Raw genomic sequence first — 16431 nt, 5'->3', positions numbered from 1 at the left:
ATAAATACTAAAAAAATTCTTTCTCTCTCCCTCTTTAAAAAAAAAAAAAAAGGAAAGGGCAGGGAGCATCCCTGTAGGAACAGGAGCTGGGTGAAGGATGAGGACATTGACTCAGTGCCTCTCTCTTGGGTGGGGTGGGCATAAAGGCATCTCCCCTCTGACTCACTGACTCCCTCAGGAATATTCCAACGAGAGACTGAAGCAGACCAATGAGATGCTCCGTGGCATCAAGCTGCTCAAGCTGTACGCCTGGGAGAACATCTTCTGCACACGGGTGGAGATGACCCGCAGGAAGGAGATGACCAGCCTCCGGGCCTTTGCTGTCTACACCTCCATCTCCAGTGAGTCCGCCCCACAGGCCAGCCCTGGGTGCCGCTGCCTACATGCAAGGATAGGCTTGGGTGAGGTGTGATGGTGCCAGAAGTGGGAGGGTTTGGGGTCATCCAACCCAGGGGGATCTCCAACAGACTGTGGTAGCTGAGCCCCCAGAAATCCCACAGCTCTCATTCATTTATCCCACAGACATGTACCAAGAGCCCGCTGAGCAGTCACCATGTTGACCTTCAGAATACACTAGTGAGAAAGACAGATGAGGCCTCATTCCTCATAGACCTGATATGTTATTGACAGGGAGCAGTAAGCAAAAAAATAACAACAGTTTCTGATTCTTCTAAACGTGAGGACTTTTTAGCAAGTCAGACTGAGCTGCCACTGCCCTGGGGAAGCTAAGAGGAAGCTTCCATTCATCTGGGGCCATGAAAAAGAAGAGGTGAGTTATCCTTAGAGTTCAGATGTCCAAGTTTGAGGGACTCACAGGTATAGGGACTAAAGCTATATAATCAAGTGATTTGAACCCTAATCTAAGAAAAAAATCAAAACTGATAAATTTGTATATAAAAGCCACTTTACAGAAACTATAGAACTGCTATGGTAATCATTCCTGTTGAATGATGAGCTAATAATAAGGAAATAAAAAGCCCCAAGAGAAAATGTAGCACTAAGGTGAGAATCAGCAGGTTCAAAAAATAGAAGAGTTAGTCTCTCAATATTTATAGATGATAGAATAGTCTACAAGACAATAAAATAAATGTATTTAATATAACCGAAGAGCTAAAAGAAGGTATAAAACCAACAAGGCAACATAGGGGGAAAGTATCAGGGGAAAAGAATAGAAAGAACTTCCAGAATTTAAACTTCTCATTATTGAGATGAATTCAGTGAACAATGATCCACCTGGAAAGAATGAGGGCACGTGGAAGTCAGGTGATTGTCTCACAGTTGGTCTCATGGCTCCAAGGACTCACCCCACAGTAGTTACCCACCAATTGCATAAGTGGAGTGTGGATATTTAGCAACTGGCAGACCTTACTTGGGTTCCCTGACTGCTCCAGTTTAAAAGCCATTATGTATAAGAAGGGCCCAGTAAAATAACCTGGAGAGGAAAAAAAGAAAAAGAAAAGAAAAAACTAATTCAATGGACAAGTTAAATGAATTAACAAACCCGAAGAGAGGATTTGTGAGAAGACAGATCTGTGGGAATCCCGCATAGAATGTGGCAAAAAGAGTAAATGGAAAATGCTCTCTGCACATTGGGCAACCATTTTACAGGTGAAACTGAGGCCCAGGGAGGACTGTGTTCCTGAAGCTACTCCTTAGGTTAGCAGCATGAGTCAGACTAGACCCTATGAAGTCTTCTCTTGCTATTTTCCAGAGTGCTAGGGACCTCCATGGGTAAGGGCACGAAAGCGAGGGTATTGCAAGGTGACTCTTAGGTGAAGAGAAACAATCTAGAATAGACGATAACAGGAGTGGGAATAGAAGAGGAAATGAGGAGAGCTGGTCCATGCTGACCACCTCCCCCAGCTAAAATTGTTTCTTTTTGGTACAATGGGAAGAGACACACCTGTGGGGATGGCAGAGCGGGCACTAATGGAGGATATGCTGGGAGTATCTTCCAGATAAACTCATACAGCAAGCCTCGTGGAGAATGAGATGGTGCTCAGGTCATCTGTGTGTTCCTGGTGTTCATGCTGTCAGGTGACCACCCTCAACACAAGGGTTACTGCAGAGCACAATTGGACTGAGCACCCCAGGGGCCAGCCAGACCAGGATGTCCTATGCCTTGGGCAGGACTTCCACTCCAGTCAGCAGTGGTGAGGCCATCCACTAGGCATGGTGCAAGCCATGTTTTAGTCAGCTATTTCATCGCTGTGACCAAAAGACCCAACAAAAACAGCAGAGGAGGAGAAGTTTATTTGGGGCTCATGGTTTCAGAGGTCTCAGTCCATGGATGATGCTATTGCTCTGGGCCTGCGGTGAGGCAGAGCATCACAGCAGAAGAGTTTGGTAGAGGAAAGCAGCTCAAGACAAGGCAACAAGGAAGCAGAGAAAGACTGTTCCTCACCAGGGACAAAATATGTATCCCAAAGACATGCCCCTGGTGACCTACCTCTTCTAGCCACACCCTACCTGCCTACAGTTATTCCCAATTCCCAGTTATTCCCAATCAATGAATTAATACATTGGTTAGGTTAAGGCTCTCATAACCCAATAATTTCTATGAATTACCCAACATTCTATGAATGTTTTGGTATTATCTCAAGTGAGCTTTATGGCAGGGGTCATATCATATCTAAACCATAGTAGTATATTTACACAGAAAGTCCTGCTAGGACCTTATTTTCTCAGAATGAAGCTGTGGGCATGGCAGGCAGCCCGTGCTTACTGGATTCCTCACCAAGACAGTTCAGGTTCCTGATCTCTTCTCCTTATCCTCATCCTTGACCCTGTGATGCTCAGAGAGGGGCTGAGCACTCCATGAGACAAGAGAAATTGGATGGAACATCTGGGAACCCAGGAAAGTCAGTGCCCCCAGGCCCAAGACCATGTCTTCCCTCTCTGTCAGTTCAACCTCCTTGTCTCTGGGCTGGTTGGGTTAACAGCACCCTCACCCTTGCATACAGCCCCCTGTGTTAGAGATATCTGATTGACAGTCAGTCTCAGCAGTGGGAACAGCTGCTGGGGTGGGAGTAGGCATCTCCCAACAGCTAAGGGACTTCTCCCAGCAACAACGTGGCAGGGAGAGGTGGGGCAGGCTCACGACTGCTGACATGGACAATGGGAAGGGAAGCAGCAAGAACATGGTGGCATTGGGTCCTCAAGATTCTAGGCACAGAGAGTAGCAAAGTAGGAGAATCTCAGGAAATGCAACCTGGGGTAGGTGGCTGCTACTTTGACTACTCCTAGGAGATGTATATTCCTAGGTGTATTTGTGGATTCCAAAGTATAACATGGGACATGTTTTCCTATGTAAACAACATCCTATAATGCCTAGGTTCCTTGGCTAGCCCATCAAAATAGGTTCTCTTTGTCCCTATGGGACCCTCAAAAGACAAGCCATGGCTTTGTGACCAGGAAGATGTAAGGAAAGGAGACTTCAATTTGTCAAGAGCTAAGATGACTCTGGAAGGGACAGGGGGCTCTGGAACCAAGCAGGAGCCTTCCCAGGGCTCTGAACCTATCCAGGTGGCCTAGAGGTACAAACAGAACAGCTAGGTTTGCCTCTGAAAGGAAGAGAAAAGGAAGAGGCCTCAAGGAGGTATTTTTAAAATTATTATTTTAATTGTACTTATGGGGTACAGTGTGATAATTTTGATAGATGTATACCATGTATACTGGTCAAATCCTGATAATTAATGTGAACTATAGTCCCCCCACTGGGCACTAGAACTTTAGAATTCAAGTGAAATAAGCCAGACAAATAAAGACAAATAGTGATTGCTAGAGGTTGGGAAAGGTGGTGGAGAGGGCGCTGGATAGCCATGGAAACACACACTAGCTAGAAGGAATAAGTTCTCATGGCCTTCAGGTAGAGCGCTGAAAGACGGGTTCTGTTTGCTCAATGTGTCATCCTTCCAGAAATGTGTCTCTTCTCATGAACCAGCCCTGGGAGTAGGAAAGAGATGGGTGGTGTTGGGGTACTGCCCAGTCATGGGCACATGTTTGCAGTGTGTTCTCATTTGCCTCTTCCTGGACTTCCTCCTCCTGTTACTGGGATCAAGACACAGGTCATTAGGCTGAGGTAATGGGAATCTCTTATTCTCACCCCTGGCGCCAGTCATGGGGTCCTGGCAACACAGAAGAACCTGGGAGTCATGTTTCCTGATGGGGCCCAAGCCGAGGATGCCTGCTAGGCTTTCAGTCTGGTCATCCAGACTGGCCATGCACTCAAGCCTGCAGGGCAGACAAGATTGCCTCTGATACTCTATCTGATGGTCTCACTGTCAGTGTCACTGACAGCCCATATGTGGCACCCTGGTGGCGCAGAAGACTGAAAAGCAAAGAGACACAGTTTTCCCAACATCAGAATCCATATTTCTTTTTGAAGGAAAACACATGTAAGTCACTTGGTGGATGCTAAGCGAGGTGTATATGTGAGCCCCTCCCTGTGCTAAGCACCAGGATGATGCAGGGAACCATAAGATATGCTCTGCATTCTTTTTGGTTTATGCTCTCTGAGAAGTCAGAGGGCACATGCATAGAACCATGTGACAATAAGTATCAAACTGTGTGGCCAGCTCTGTGCTGGCTGCCTAGCAAGTCTGACAGCACTTAATCCTCATTACGACTTGTGAGGTGTGTGGCTCTACTGTCCCATTGTATAGCAGAAAGGACTGAAACTCAGCAAGGTGCAATGACTCATGGAGGACCTCTGCCAGTATACTCTGCCAGTATAAATGGCAGAGCACAGAGAAAGAAGCCCAAGTGGCCAAAGAGGTTACTCAGAGATTAACTTAGAAAAGGCTTGGGCTGCACCTTGAATGGTAGATAGGATTTCAGTGAGTAGAAGACAAAGTGGGAGAAAGCTAAAGGCAGGTGCTGTGGTTAGTCCCTTTAGAAGTCAGCTCAGTCCTCATTTCCTTATAGAAGCAGCAGAACTTTAGGTGCTTCTGGTTTTTGTTGCTGTTTTTGTTTGTTTGTTTTTTGTTTTTGTTTTTGTTTTGAGAACAGGCTTTGCAGAGGAGACAAAGGCATTTTCATAGGTCCTATCAGTCAACCAACCAATAGGCTTCCAGTTCATTTTGACCTTTTTGCAGCACCAATTCCAGGCCCTCTCTCTGTACCAGGCTTTATGGAAGCCCTGGGCATGGAATGAAGTGGATATTGGAAGGAGTGGGCATGGTTCAGGCACTCACAGTCTTGTGGATGGCTGTGTCCACGAACTGCAGCTGTGCATGTGGTCAGAGCCACAGAGTCAGTTCCAAATGCCCCTCTATCTGTGCTCCCCCCCCCCTTTTTTTTTTTTTTTTTTGGTGTTACTTGCCTGGCCTGGGTCTTTTTTTTTTTTTTCACTTATTTAACAAATATTCATGAGCATCTCCCATGGGTAGGCCCTGCCTGGGCATTAGGTGAGAACACTTTGGTCCTAGCCCACACATTGCTTACAGTCTACTGGAGAAGCCTAGTGTCATAAGTGACAAGAACAGAAAAGGGCATTCTATCACCCATAAGAGTTATAAGTTGTATCCAATCTAGTCTCAGGGGCAGTGGGTGTCAGGGAAGGCCTATCAGAGGTGGAACCCACTGCTGGTTCCCTCAGGTTGACCATGAGTCAGCCAAGTGAGCAGGCACAAAGGCCTCTAGAGAGAGATGATGGTGTGTCCCATACTCCTGCAGAACTTGGTGAAGAAAGGCGACAAGACTAGCTCCTACAGGACCATCTGTGTTGTGCTTCAGGAGGGAGCCATGGAAGGCATTTAAGTGAAAGATGTGTTTGCCATCTCTTTTAGCAGTCTGTGCTCAGAAGTCTGAATCACAGTCAGTCAATGTGACTGGCCTCATACTGCATCCTGAAAAACAAAGAAACCCCAAAACACAGCTCAGCCACTCATGAGGATTGGGGGCCAGCAAGATGGTGACACCTAGCATAGCCCCTCTCCCCAACCCAGAGCCTGCCTGTTATTTTACAAATCTTGCTTACCCTCTGTCCCCCTCAGTGGTCAGATCAGCTAGCATAAGAGGACAAGGTGACCTTGAAACCTCGTCCCCTTCCTTCCTCCAGCTCTTCTGAAATTCTTCAACATCTGCCCTTCCTTCTGCCAGTTGATGCAGTCACAGTGAGTTGTCCTGGCCTGGTTTGGCAGGGAGGGTGGCTGAGGAGGAGACATGGAGGCTCATCAATTTAGAAGTCACAAATCAGTCTGACTGAGTGGCCTCCTGATGCGCTCCCACAGCTTCCAGCAATAGAAATACTATTTACCTGCTTTCCCTCCCCCTCTGTTTACTTCTCTAACAATTGGACAGAAAGGGAAATAGCCCTGTTACTTCAAAATACATTTCCCCTCCTGGAGGTGCAACTTATAATTAGACCCAGGCTGCAAGGCAGCAGGCCCCTCCACCATCCCTCTGCAGGGGACCAAGATGAAGTTAACCAGAGGCACAAATGGCTGCTGTGCCTCCCTGATGCATGGCTTCTGAAATATTTCTTGATGCTTAGGAAGTGAAAAGCTCCTGGTATTGCAGTGCTGGCTGGCACCCACAAGGCCAAACAGCATTCCATGGACAAAGCCAGGAGAGTGGGAATGGTGACTGAGCCCTGCTTTTGAATTTGGTAGATTTGTTATTTTATTTAGGATTGGGAGTAGGAAAAGCTGACACATTTGCTCACTTTGGTACCTCCAAATCCCAGCCCAAAGCCTGAAATAAGTGAGAACCTCAAAAAATAATTTTTGAATGAATAAGACTTAGAGAATAATTTTTAAAATACCCATATCTCTGCACCATCACAGAAGACCTTTTTGCTTGATGGCACCTTCAGGCCTGCCCACATGCAATCTAACCTTCCATAACAACATCACATTCTCGTCTTTCTGTCATCTTCTATTTCACTTAACATAACTTAACAAGTATGTCTTGCTACCTATCACTCAAGATTTGAACCCTGTTATGTTCTTCATCTTTTGTGTTTTGTTTTGTTTTTTTTTTCTGAATCAAATCAAGGTGAGTCACCCCACTCCGTGCCACAGTAGGGGAGAAATCTATCATTGGTTATGTTTCCCATCCCTCCCTCCACTTTAGAATCTTGCAGAGCTTTATGTAGTTCAGGAAAATGGGAGCAAGGCCTCAGGTCTTCAACCCCATGACAGGGGGGTGGATGCCCAGCAACCCATGCCCAAACCCCAGTTGTCTGCTGTGCTCAGAGAGGAGCCAGGGCCCACAGCAGCCCCAGGTCTCCCAGTTCCCAGCACTGGCATCTCCAGAGCTGGTTACATCCACCCCAGGGGCCATGGATGGTCTCCAGAGAGGCCTTTGGAACACAAACAGACAGTGATCCCACTACTCCAGTCCCCAACCCCAAAGGGGACCTGGAACTCCCTGGCATCTTTCCAGGAGAAGGTAGAGAAACTGGAAAATCACATTTTCATTCTTCATCATCTGTATACAATAGCTAGAACAGCATGGAAATTAATTATGTCATAAGCACTCTCTATATTGCTGCATCAGCTTTGAAATGTTCACTTTTAAATTTATTTATAGCTTGTCTGATTTCTCAAAGGAGTTCAGATGGCTATAAGAATAAAGACAACAAAATAGAAAAAAATATAAATTAAAAAAAATCATGACCAGGAAAAACATGCAGTAGAATAAAATATCAATTATCACATGTTTTCCAACTGCAAAATCTCCCTGAGAGGTCATGTACCATCATTTGCTAAGACAGTCCCTCCTGTTAGAAGTGTTGAGTTTATTTAGTTTGGGTGCTTTGTTGCTGGGGTTGTGGCTTTGTTTTACTGTGATGGATAGCACTGCAGCTAACACCATCTTGCTGATGGCTTTGTGCTTCTCTTGAATGATTATTCAGGATAAATTCCCAGGAGACGGATTACAGGATCAGAAGGTCTGAACTTCTATGTAGCGCTAGCTACAAAGCACCAGATTGCTTTCCAAGCACACTGCACCAATTTACAATCCAATTCCCAGCCTATGCCCCAGAATGTGAAGGAGGGCTCTCAGCCTGGGGCAGGGGGCCAGTGGGTGCTGATGCACATGCGTCTTCTACAGCTTGAGCCCCTCCTCATCAGGAATTTATGGGGATGGGTCAAGGAAGGCAGAAGAGAGGCCCCTGCCCCAGGGAACATCTTGGAGCAATTGACCCTCTAGGGAGAGGCAGGGCTCCCTCTCATTCAGAGCTATGTGGCCAGTGATGCCAATGGCCCAGGCCTGATGAGTGTCGTCCTCTTTCCTGTCCTCCCCAGCCAGTGATGGCCATCCTATATCCTGTGTCCTATATCTGGGCCCCTTTTACCGTGACTGTAATCAGTAATGCTATGCTGCTCACTGCTAGCAACTACAAATGAGGGCTGTGACATTGTGGTGGACAACAGGAGACCACCCAGACTTTATCAGGAAGTGCAATTAAAGCACAATCATGTATGACACTGGTATTAATAAGGAGCCTTATGGTTGGTGGAGGTACATGTCTGTACTCCCAGCTACACAAGAAGCTGAGGCAGGAGGACTGCAAGTTCAAGGTCAGCCTGGGTAACTTTTTTTTAAAGGGGTCTGGGGATATATCTCAGTGGAAAGCACTTGCCTAACATAGACAAGTCCTGGGTTTAGTCCCTAGCATTGCCAAAAAAAAAAAAAAAAAAAAAAAGGAAGAATGCCTTATGGTCATAGATGAGCAATGTGTCAAGAGCTCCAGCCATATGTACTTTATGAGGCTGGGAGTTCCCTCGTAGCATGGGTCTTGTCTCACCCATCAGATTAGGAATTCCCCCCAAATGGGGACAATGTCTTTTCTCTCTGGTCCAGAGCTTCCTAGGGTCATGTTCTTCATCTTCCTATCATATCACGGGCTGCCTGGGAACATAGTTCTGCCTCCTTCTTCTGACTGGGATCCCCAAAAGGGCAATGGCCATGTGTGTCCTTCCATGCTTTGGGATTCCCTGAAGCTGGGGACCCTATCCTCAGTGTACATTGTGTGTCCAGCATGCACAGGACGCTCACAGTAAGTGGGCAGTCAGCCAGCCTCAAGAATGGTTTTGACTATTTGGACTTGAGAGTTTCAAAGTCTTTGCCATTCGTTAGACAGGGGCCATGAGCACAGGCTAAACCCTTGACTTTTTGCTCCTGGCTCCTGACTTCTTGTCTTTCTGGTATAATTTGGCTGATAACATAAACAGGCTCCTTTCTGGGCTTGCCTGGAAGAGAATGAAGGAAGCAAGATGAGAGGGAAGGTAGCAGCTGGGATGGTCACTTTTGCTGCAGGGACATTGCTCTCTCAGGTAGGCCAGGCCTAGAATCAGGGCTCTCTTGGGTATCTCACATTCTGGGCAAAGAGATGTGATCTATGGAGCAAGTCTACACAAGTCACTCATGAGATATGATATTCAGGTGGCACTCAGGGCTCAGAGAGCCTGTCACTATATTATCTCCTTGGTCCTTAGTGTGTGAGCCGGTAGGTACAAGTTTATAAAAATCAGGTGAGGAAACTGAGGCACAGGAAGGTAAATGACCTACTCAAGGATGCCTAGTGAATAATTAACAGGGCCTCCGTCCTGTGTGACTTGGAGACCAGATACCTTTGCTCCCTGGAGTCCATATGAAGGATCTGAGGTTTCACTTCTAAAATAAGGAAGCCAACCAGCTGACTCACCTAATATGGACTCTAAGCCTTAGGTCTAGGGAAGACCCCATGTAAGCTATCCTTGGTCACTAATACCTCAATGTGGTTGAGTTTGAAATCTTTTCCAAGAAGCAGAGGAGACTGGGAAGCTTGCTGCATTATAGCAAGCATGGCTTGGGTAGATACAGGGACGTATCTGTTCCTTCCTCTAAAGCAGAGGAAGGAATAGCCGCTTTGAGCCTCTTGGAGCCTCCGGAAACATGTTGTGACCTCACAGTTGGCCTCAGGCAGCAGCTCTGCAGTCCTTCTCCACCACTTTCCCACAGGGCTTCCTTCACCCCCTTCACATGGAGCAGAATAAAAGCACCTAAGCCTTTAAATAAAGACTTAAGTCAGGCAGGGGCCAGGGCATAAGAGAAACAGGGTAAGGAGATGGAGGCCAGAGGACTGGAGTTCTGTCCCTCCCCTCATCCCAACCCCTCCTGCAGGCTGGGGAGAGGACCCCCTGGGGCTGCAGTGCCCCCACTATCCTGGGCATCTTAATGTCCTGCTGTCTCATTCCTCCCGCTAAACTCACACTTGTTCTTCCTCTGCAGTTTTCATGAACACGGCCATCCCCATCGCAGCCGTCCTTATTGTAAGTGGATCTTTTCTCCATCTCCAGGGGTGGCATGGGGAGGAGATCTGTAGTGGGAGCCATCCAGATTTGGCCTTTCCACACAGAGACCTTAGAAGAGGGGCTCAGTGTCAGGGCTGAATTAGAGGGATGGATCCCTCCCATGACTGACCCCAGCAGGGCTTTTGCCTCAAGGCCTGGAAGATCTGAGAATTAGGATTTAGAGAAATTAAAGTTCATTTTTAAAATAGCTATCAATATTTTTAATTATTAAAAGTGAAACATTTATTGTGGAAATGATGGAAAATTCGGAAAGAAAAACACAAAAAAGAATTAAAGTGCCCCATAATCCCATTGCTACCATCTTTAGGATGTTTCTTTCCAGTCTTTTTTTAAGGCATATGATATGTCATTTCTACAAAAATAGGATTGTGTGGCACAGGCAGTTGTGTAACCTGCTTTTTTATATTTAAGAACATGCCACCCGCAAGTCCCCGCGTCATGATATATCACAATGGTGGTTTTCTAAAGTGATTTTGACAAAAGCTGTGTGTAACTTGGCAATGGGGACAGGCAGTGTGCACTTGCAGAAAGGTCTGGGCCCCACGAGCCTGCAGCCCCTCTCCAGCCTCCCATCCTCTGCCACTATAAGGGCTGCAGTTCTTTAAAAAGACGTATTTATTTCCCCTGGGGCCAGTGTCCCTGAGCTGTGTTGAGTTCACAGTCTGTCAGGCATGCTTGGGAATTCACTTTCAATGTGATTTATTGGGCTGGTTCCTGGCTTGGCTCTTTGGGTTCTGTGGGTAACAGACTGCTGAGCCAGTCAAGTAGCTGGGTAGGCACAGTGAGGAGGTGGCTTTGCAATGAGTGTTTTTGCATTTTAATTGACTAAAGACTAGGAAAATGAGCTATCTATAGCGCTGACCTAACCAACCCCAGGGTTTCTCCCTGTTCATTCATGGCAAGGAGGGGCAGGATCAGGAGGGATCACCAGAGAGCAACCCCTGTTTTCCAGCATGAAGTCCTAAACTTAGCTGGGGACATTTTCATGAGATGACTATGAGGGTGATGAATGTCTCTAACCAAAAGGTCCCTTATATGCCCCCTCCCTGCCAGTCTTAGAGTTCCCTTCCTAGGTCTGGGTGCTTCAGTGAGGAAGGGGGCCCATGCCCTGAGCCACCCTGGCCTCACTTGTGTCTCTGTCCACAGACCTTTGTGGGCCACGTCAGCTTTTTCAAAGAGTCTGACTTCTCGCCCTCAGTGGCCTTTGCCTCCCTCTCCCTCTTCCATATCCTGGTCACACCGCTGTTCCTGCTATCCAGTGTGGTCCGCTCTACAGTCAAAGCTCTAGTGAGGTGAGAGGAGGGTCTGGGGAAGGGTGCTGGATGAGCAGCCTGGGTATCAGCACCAGGGCTTGCTCTAGAAACAGCTGGAACCAGAGTTCTTTGTCCCAGGACTCACCTCCCTGTTGATCTGGCCTCCCTGATGCTGATTATGGCTGGTCAGAGGGACATAGGTCATGTGAGCCTTTCCCAACATGCCAACATTTGAGAAGGACTTGTTTATATCCTCCAAGGAAAGGGGACTCACTGTCACCTCCAAGACAACTCTGCAAAAACAAAAAAAAAATTAAGGTGCTGAAATTGCATAAATTCTAATCACTAGTCCTAGTTCCAGCTTCCAGAGTCACCCAGAACGAGCAGCACCAACCCCACGTAACATCCCATGTCAGAAAGTAGCCATTGAAAGATTGTCTTACCCATGCTGAGCATCCCCTGTTTTTCTGAGGATCATCTGTGCTGCCTTTCCAGCAGCAGCTTTCCCCAAGCACTGGCAGTGCCACCATGATTGGCCTACAGCTCTGGGCTCTAGACTCCAGCAGGGACAATGCCGATCTGAGAAGAATCCCCCTCTTGGGAACAAGAACCTGAAGTAGAGGCTGAGGCTCAGCTGAGAAACACCATACTTTGGGTGTGAAGATCTCCTTGGGTCTCTGAATCAGTTCCTTGAAAGTAAGAGCCTATCCTGCCTCTCTAAAGAGCTAACCATGTCCTCACCTGTCACTAGTGGGACTACACATTGCAAATATCCTCTGTGTCTTCAGCCTCAAGGAAGGCAATACCCTTGATTTGTGGAACCCTGATGAGTCTCAGAGATCTGCAGGAAGGAGTAGCTGTTGGAATGAAGTAGCTGATGGAAGGGCAGCTTACACAAGGAAGCTTCAGCAGAGCTTCAAAGATGGAAGGGGAAATAACTCTGTTATATAGCTGGCTGAACAGGAATTAGCATCTATGCTGCCTCCTTTCATTGGCATTGAGATTTCTAATGACCACCCCTCCCCTGACCCCTCTCCAGCCCTGTGATTCTGTGTAGAAACCACAAATGCAAGGATGACAGGATCCTCGTTGCTGATCCCAAAACATCACATTTCCAAACACTCTAATCCTACTATTTGCAGAGACAAAACACCAGGGTAGCTAAGGCTCTTTCAGTAAGGCTTATCTGGACCCAGCTTGTTGGACATTTAGCAAAAGGGAGGAAAAGGGATATAAACCATTCTCGTCATTCCCATAGAGCTTCCACACCCTCAGGATGGGAGAGAATGAACCGAACTAGGGAAGCCTCAGGCGCCTCCTCCAAGTCCATAGGGAAATTCTGAGGGTAAAGAGGCAGGAGGAGCATTCTCCATGAGCAGTAACCCCTTCCCAGCAGCTTGTTATGGGGATTCAATCCTGTAATGCTTATAAAGCAATTAACAGTGTCTGGCATGTATGTGCCTTATATGAGCATATGTGCTCACAAAATATTACCTATTGTTAATAACCAGTCCTAATCCTAACTGCCCTAAACACTGACCAGCCTTAACTCTAGCAGTAACTAGAACGCCAACCATCTTTTAACTTAATAATCCAAGCTATCCACCTTGAACATTCAACTAACTTTAAAAACTAACCATTCCAACCTCTAATCCAGACCCCAGCCCACTCCAGCTAACTCTGAAAATCCCTGAAAAAATTAAAGTAAAAATTCCTGGTAATATCTAGTACCATCTCCATTGGGGGTAAACACTGGTCTGTCCCTCTCCAGTGTGGGCTTTGTGGGGGCCACCCTCAGGACCAGGAACTTTCTCAGAGCTGCTCTCTCAGGCCACACCCTCCCTCTCCCCTCCTCTGCCTCTGGCAGGGGTGAGGGGTGTCTTTGTGCTTCTTCTGCAGTGTACAAAAGCTGAGTGAGTTCCTGTCCAGTGCAGAGATCCGTGAGGAGCAGTGTGCCCCCCGCGAGCCCGCACCTCAGGGCCAAGCCAGCAAGTACCAGGCGGTGGTGAGTGCCTAGCCTCCCCCTGCTACTCCCAGCGATTGCTCTCTAAGGCCTGAAGCTCTGCCCTGCCATGTTGCACCTCTACCTTTCCTCCCAGGAAGAGGGACCCCCCAGCCCTGAGGGTCCTCACCTCCTAACCATCATCCCTAGCCCCTCAAGGTTGTGAACCGTAAGCGTCCTGCCCGGGAGGATAATCGGGACCTCATGGGCCCTCTCCAAAGGCTGGCCCCCAGTGTAGACGGGGATGCTGACAACTGTTGTGTCCAGGTGAGTCCTAGACCGTGTGTCCCTATGCCCAGCTGCCCAGCTGTCCAACACTATCTCCCTGGGGAAGCTCAGCATCTAAAAAGCCAGAGATGGAGCACAGAGATCTACCCAGAGGTCATCCTGCCTGCCTGTAGGAATCCTAAAACCAGGGAGATTGCTTCTGTCTCCACTCAGTGGGGAGTCACGCTTTCTCTCAGGAGGGTGCCTGGGGCAGGGGGCCAGCATGAGAAAGCCAATTCCCCATTCTTCTGCCCTGGAAGTGCTCAGGAGGTTGGAGTCAGTATCTTTTGGCTTTTGCAGGGTGTGGGGAATGACTATTCACTTTGAGAACCCCTTGCCTTTCTGTCCTCTTCTGCATGGTGGGTGTGGCCAATAAAGATTATTGGAGGCTTCTTCACCTGGACCCCAGATGGAATCCCCACACTGTCCAACATTACCATCCGAATCCCCCGAGGTATGGCCTGGCTACCTGCTCCAGATGGCCCCTCAACTTGCCCCATATACAAAGAAAAAGCCAAATCAGCATTTGCTTAGTACCTGCCCTTGGCTCACTCTTGCTGGGTGTTCTGGACTCTGAACGCTAGAGAGAGGTGGGCCATGTCCTCAAGGCATCTGTATGCTGCCCAGATGTACAGCAGCAAGGGCAGAGTGAGACAGTAGGGCCCTAATATCAGACCACCATTGCATACAGAATAGGTGATTCTTCACAGAATGATCAGTCTTGAGTAGCCAAGGGCATGTGGAAAAGGTAGGGAGGACACCTTGACAGAGGCAGTGCCTTGAGCAAAGTATGGAGGTGGGTTGGGGTGGAACCCAGTTGGCACTCTTTGGAATCACAAGGAGCTGGGCTCACACTGGGAAGCACAAGGGAGGATCAGGGGATGGGGGCTAGGGGGTGAGAGTAGAGGAAGAGCCTGGGAAGCCAGAGGATGATGTCGATTTCCAGAAGGAAAGACTCAAAGCGAGAGAGAATTTCTTAGGGATTTTAAGTAGGAGGAAAGATAATGAGTGCTCCGTGACTGAGCATATCTGTCTGAATGTCCTTCTGATTGATGGTTGCTCAGGCTGTCCCTGGCTTCCCTCCCATTGCCATCCTCCCTCCCTGCAGGCCAGCTGACCATGATCGTGGGGCAGGTGGGCTGCGGCAAGTCCTCGCTCCTCCTAGCCGCACTGGGAGAGATGCAGAAGATCTCAGGGGCTGTCTTCTGGAACAGGTAATAAATGCCTCCTCCAGGCCCAATTAGTGGGGAGTCCTCCTTTCTTCTTCTCCATGGAGGATGTATCATGTATTTATTGAGTACTCTCTATGCAGTCAGTGAGTACTCAATAAATGCTGCTAATTGTTACTGTCATCACCATCATTAGTGTTCATTCACCCTTACTGGGTTCTTTGCTAAGTCCTTTGTATGTATTATTTCACTTAATCCTTAAGATAACTAGCAAGGTAATTACTGTTGCCAATTCTCATTTTATAGATGAGAGTTAAATTATTTGCCCTAATTCACACAGCTACTAAGTGGCACAACTGCAGTTCAAACTCGGTTCTGTTAAACTCTAAATCTCAAGTTCACTCAACTGAATTACCTCCCAGCGTGGGAATTTGCAATGCCAACATTGATTTCCAACTTGGTCATCAGCAAAGTTGACACAGGACATTCAGTGGGTATTTTGAGGACTCAGGGATAACCCAGACATATGGTGGTTTCTGGGCAAAGATCACTCTCTTAATTAAAGAGAAAGAATCCCAGGCTGAGTCATAGATCTATTATTTATATCCACCTACTTCCAAAAAGCTCTTAAAACTCTTGATAAAAGATGCATATAGGACTGGATTGTGGCTCAGCAGTAGAGCACTTGTCTAGCACGTATAAGGCCCTGGGTTCCATCCTCAGCACCACATAAAAATAAATAAAACAAAAGTATTGTGTCCAACTAAAAATGTATATGCATTTAAAAAAATTGTTTAAAAGATGCATATAAAATGGAACCTTCTAAAAAGATAAGAAGGAAGAGCTGAGAAACAAAGAGGGTGTAAAATGTTTAGAAGCTGAGGAGAGGATAGTTCCTGCAGTCAGCACAAGGCCAGCCCTCCTGTAGCCAAGGGAAAGAGGCACCCAGTTGGGGTTTGTAGCCGTCATTCAGGAATAAAGTTTGCAGCCAGTTGAGCAGAAGAACAAGTTTTCCTACCAATCATTTTTAGGGGGGAAATTATTTAAGATGTCAGGTTTTCATAAGCATGAGTGCAGAACTGAGCCAAGACTAAGACCTTGAGCCCAATGTCTGAACACCAACATGTGCTCTCTTTTTCTGCTTTTCCAAAAAGTCCCTGAAGTATGCGCCCAACATTGCAAATTTGCCTCTTCTGTGTGACATGGGTTGGCAGATGAACCCCTGGGATTTCCCATGACTTTAGTCAGTCTCTTGAACCGTAATTCCATTGAGATGAGATTGTGTTTGGGGGTAGAGGCATCTCTCCCTCTATTTTTCCTCTTACTGGCAAGATTTCTCTGCCTGATTGGGAAGATTCAGACATTGGATTTAAGGCTGCTTTACCAGTCCTTTGTTACTGACTGCCCTTCAAGTCTTTGGAATGAGGACCCCT

The 16431-nt window shown here is 47.3% G+C and overlaps 1 protein-coding gene across 9 annotated transcripts in view; it reads left to right on the top strand.

Annotated features, from left to right (window-relative positions):
- The window catches only part of Abcc8 (ATP binding cassette subfamily C member 8), a 73955-nt gene that overhangs the window by 29023 nt on the left and 28501 nt on the right, over positions 1 to 16431 (top strand). For all 9 annotated transcript variants that reach the window (XM_076844242.2, XM_076844241.2, XM_076844240.2 and 6 more), the window contains exons 10-16: positions 179 to 341; positions 10225 to 10265; positions 11454 to 11599; positions 13460 to 13565; positions 13713 to 13829; positions 14208 to 14283; positions 14938 to 15043. In XM_076844242.2, the coding sequence (XP_076700357.1) occupies positions 179 to 341; positions 10225 to 10265; positions 11454 to 11599; positions 13460 to 13565; positions 13713 to 13829; positions 14208 to 14283; positions 14938 to 15043 (755 nt within the window). The remainder of the gene's footprint in view (positions 1 to 178; positions 342 to 10224; positions 10266 to 11453; positions 11600 to 13459; positions 13566 to 13712; positions 13830 to 14207; positions 14284 to 14937; positions 15044 to 16431) is intronic.

The sequence above is a fragment of the Callospermophilus lateralis genome, chromosome 2 (genome assembly GCF_048772815.1).
Source record: "Callospermophilus lateralis isolate mCalLat2 chromosome 2, mCalLat2.hap1, whole genome shotgun sequence".
In the NCBI taxonomy this organism is placed as follows: domain Eukaryota; kingdom Metazoa; phylum Chordata; class Mammalia; order Rodentia; family Sciuridae; genus Callospermophilus; species Callospermophilus lateralis.
The sequence above is the reverse complement of the archived record's forward strand: the minus strand, read 5'-3'. Positions and strand labels throughout refer to the sequence as shown.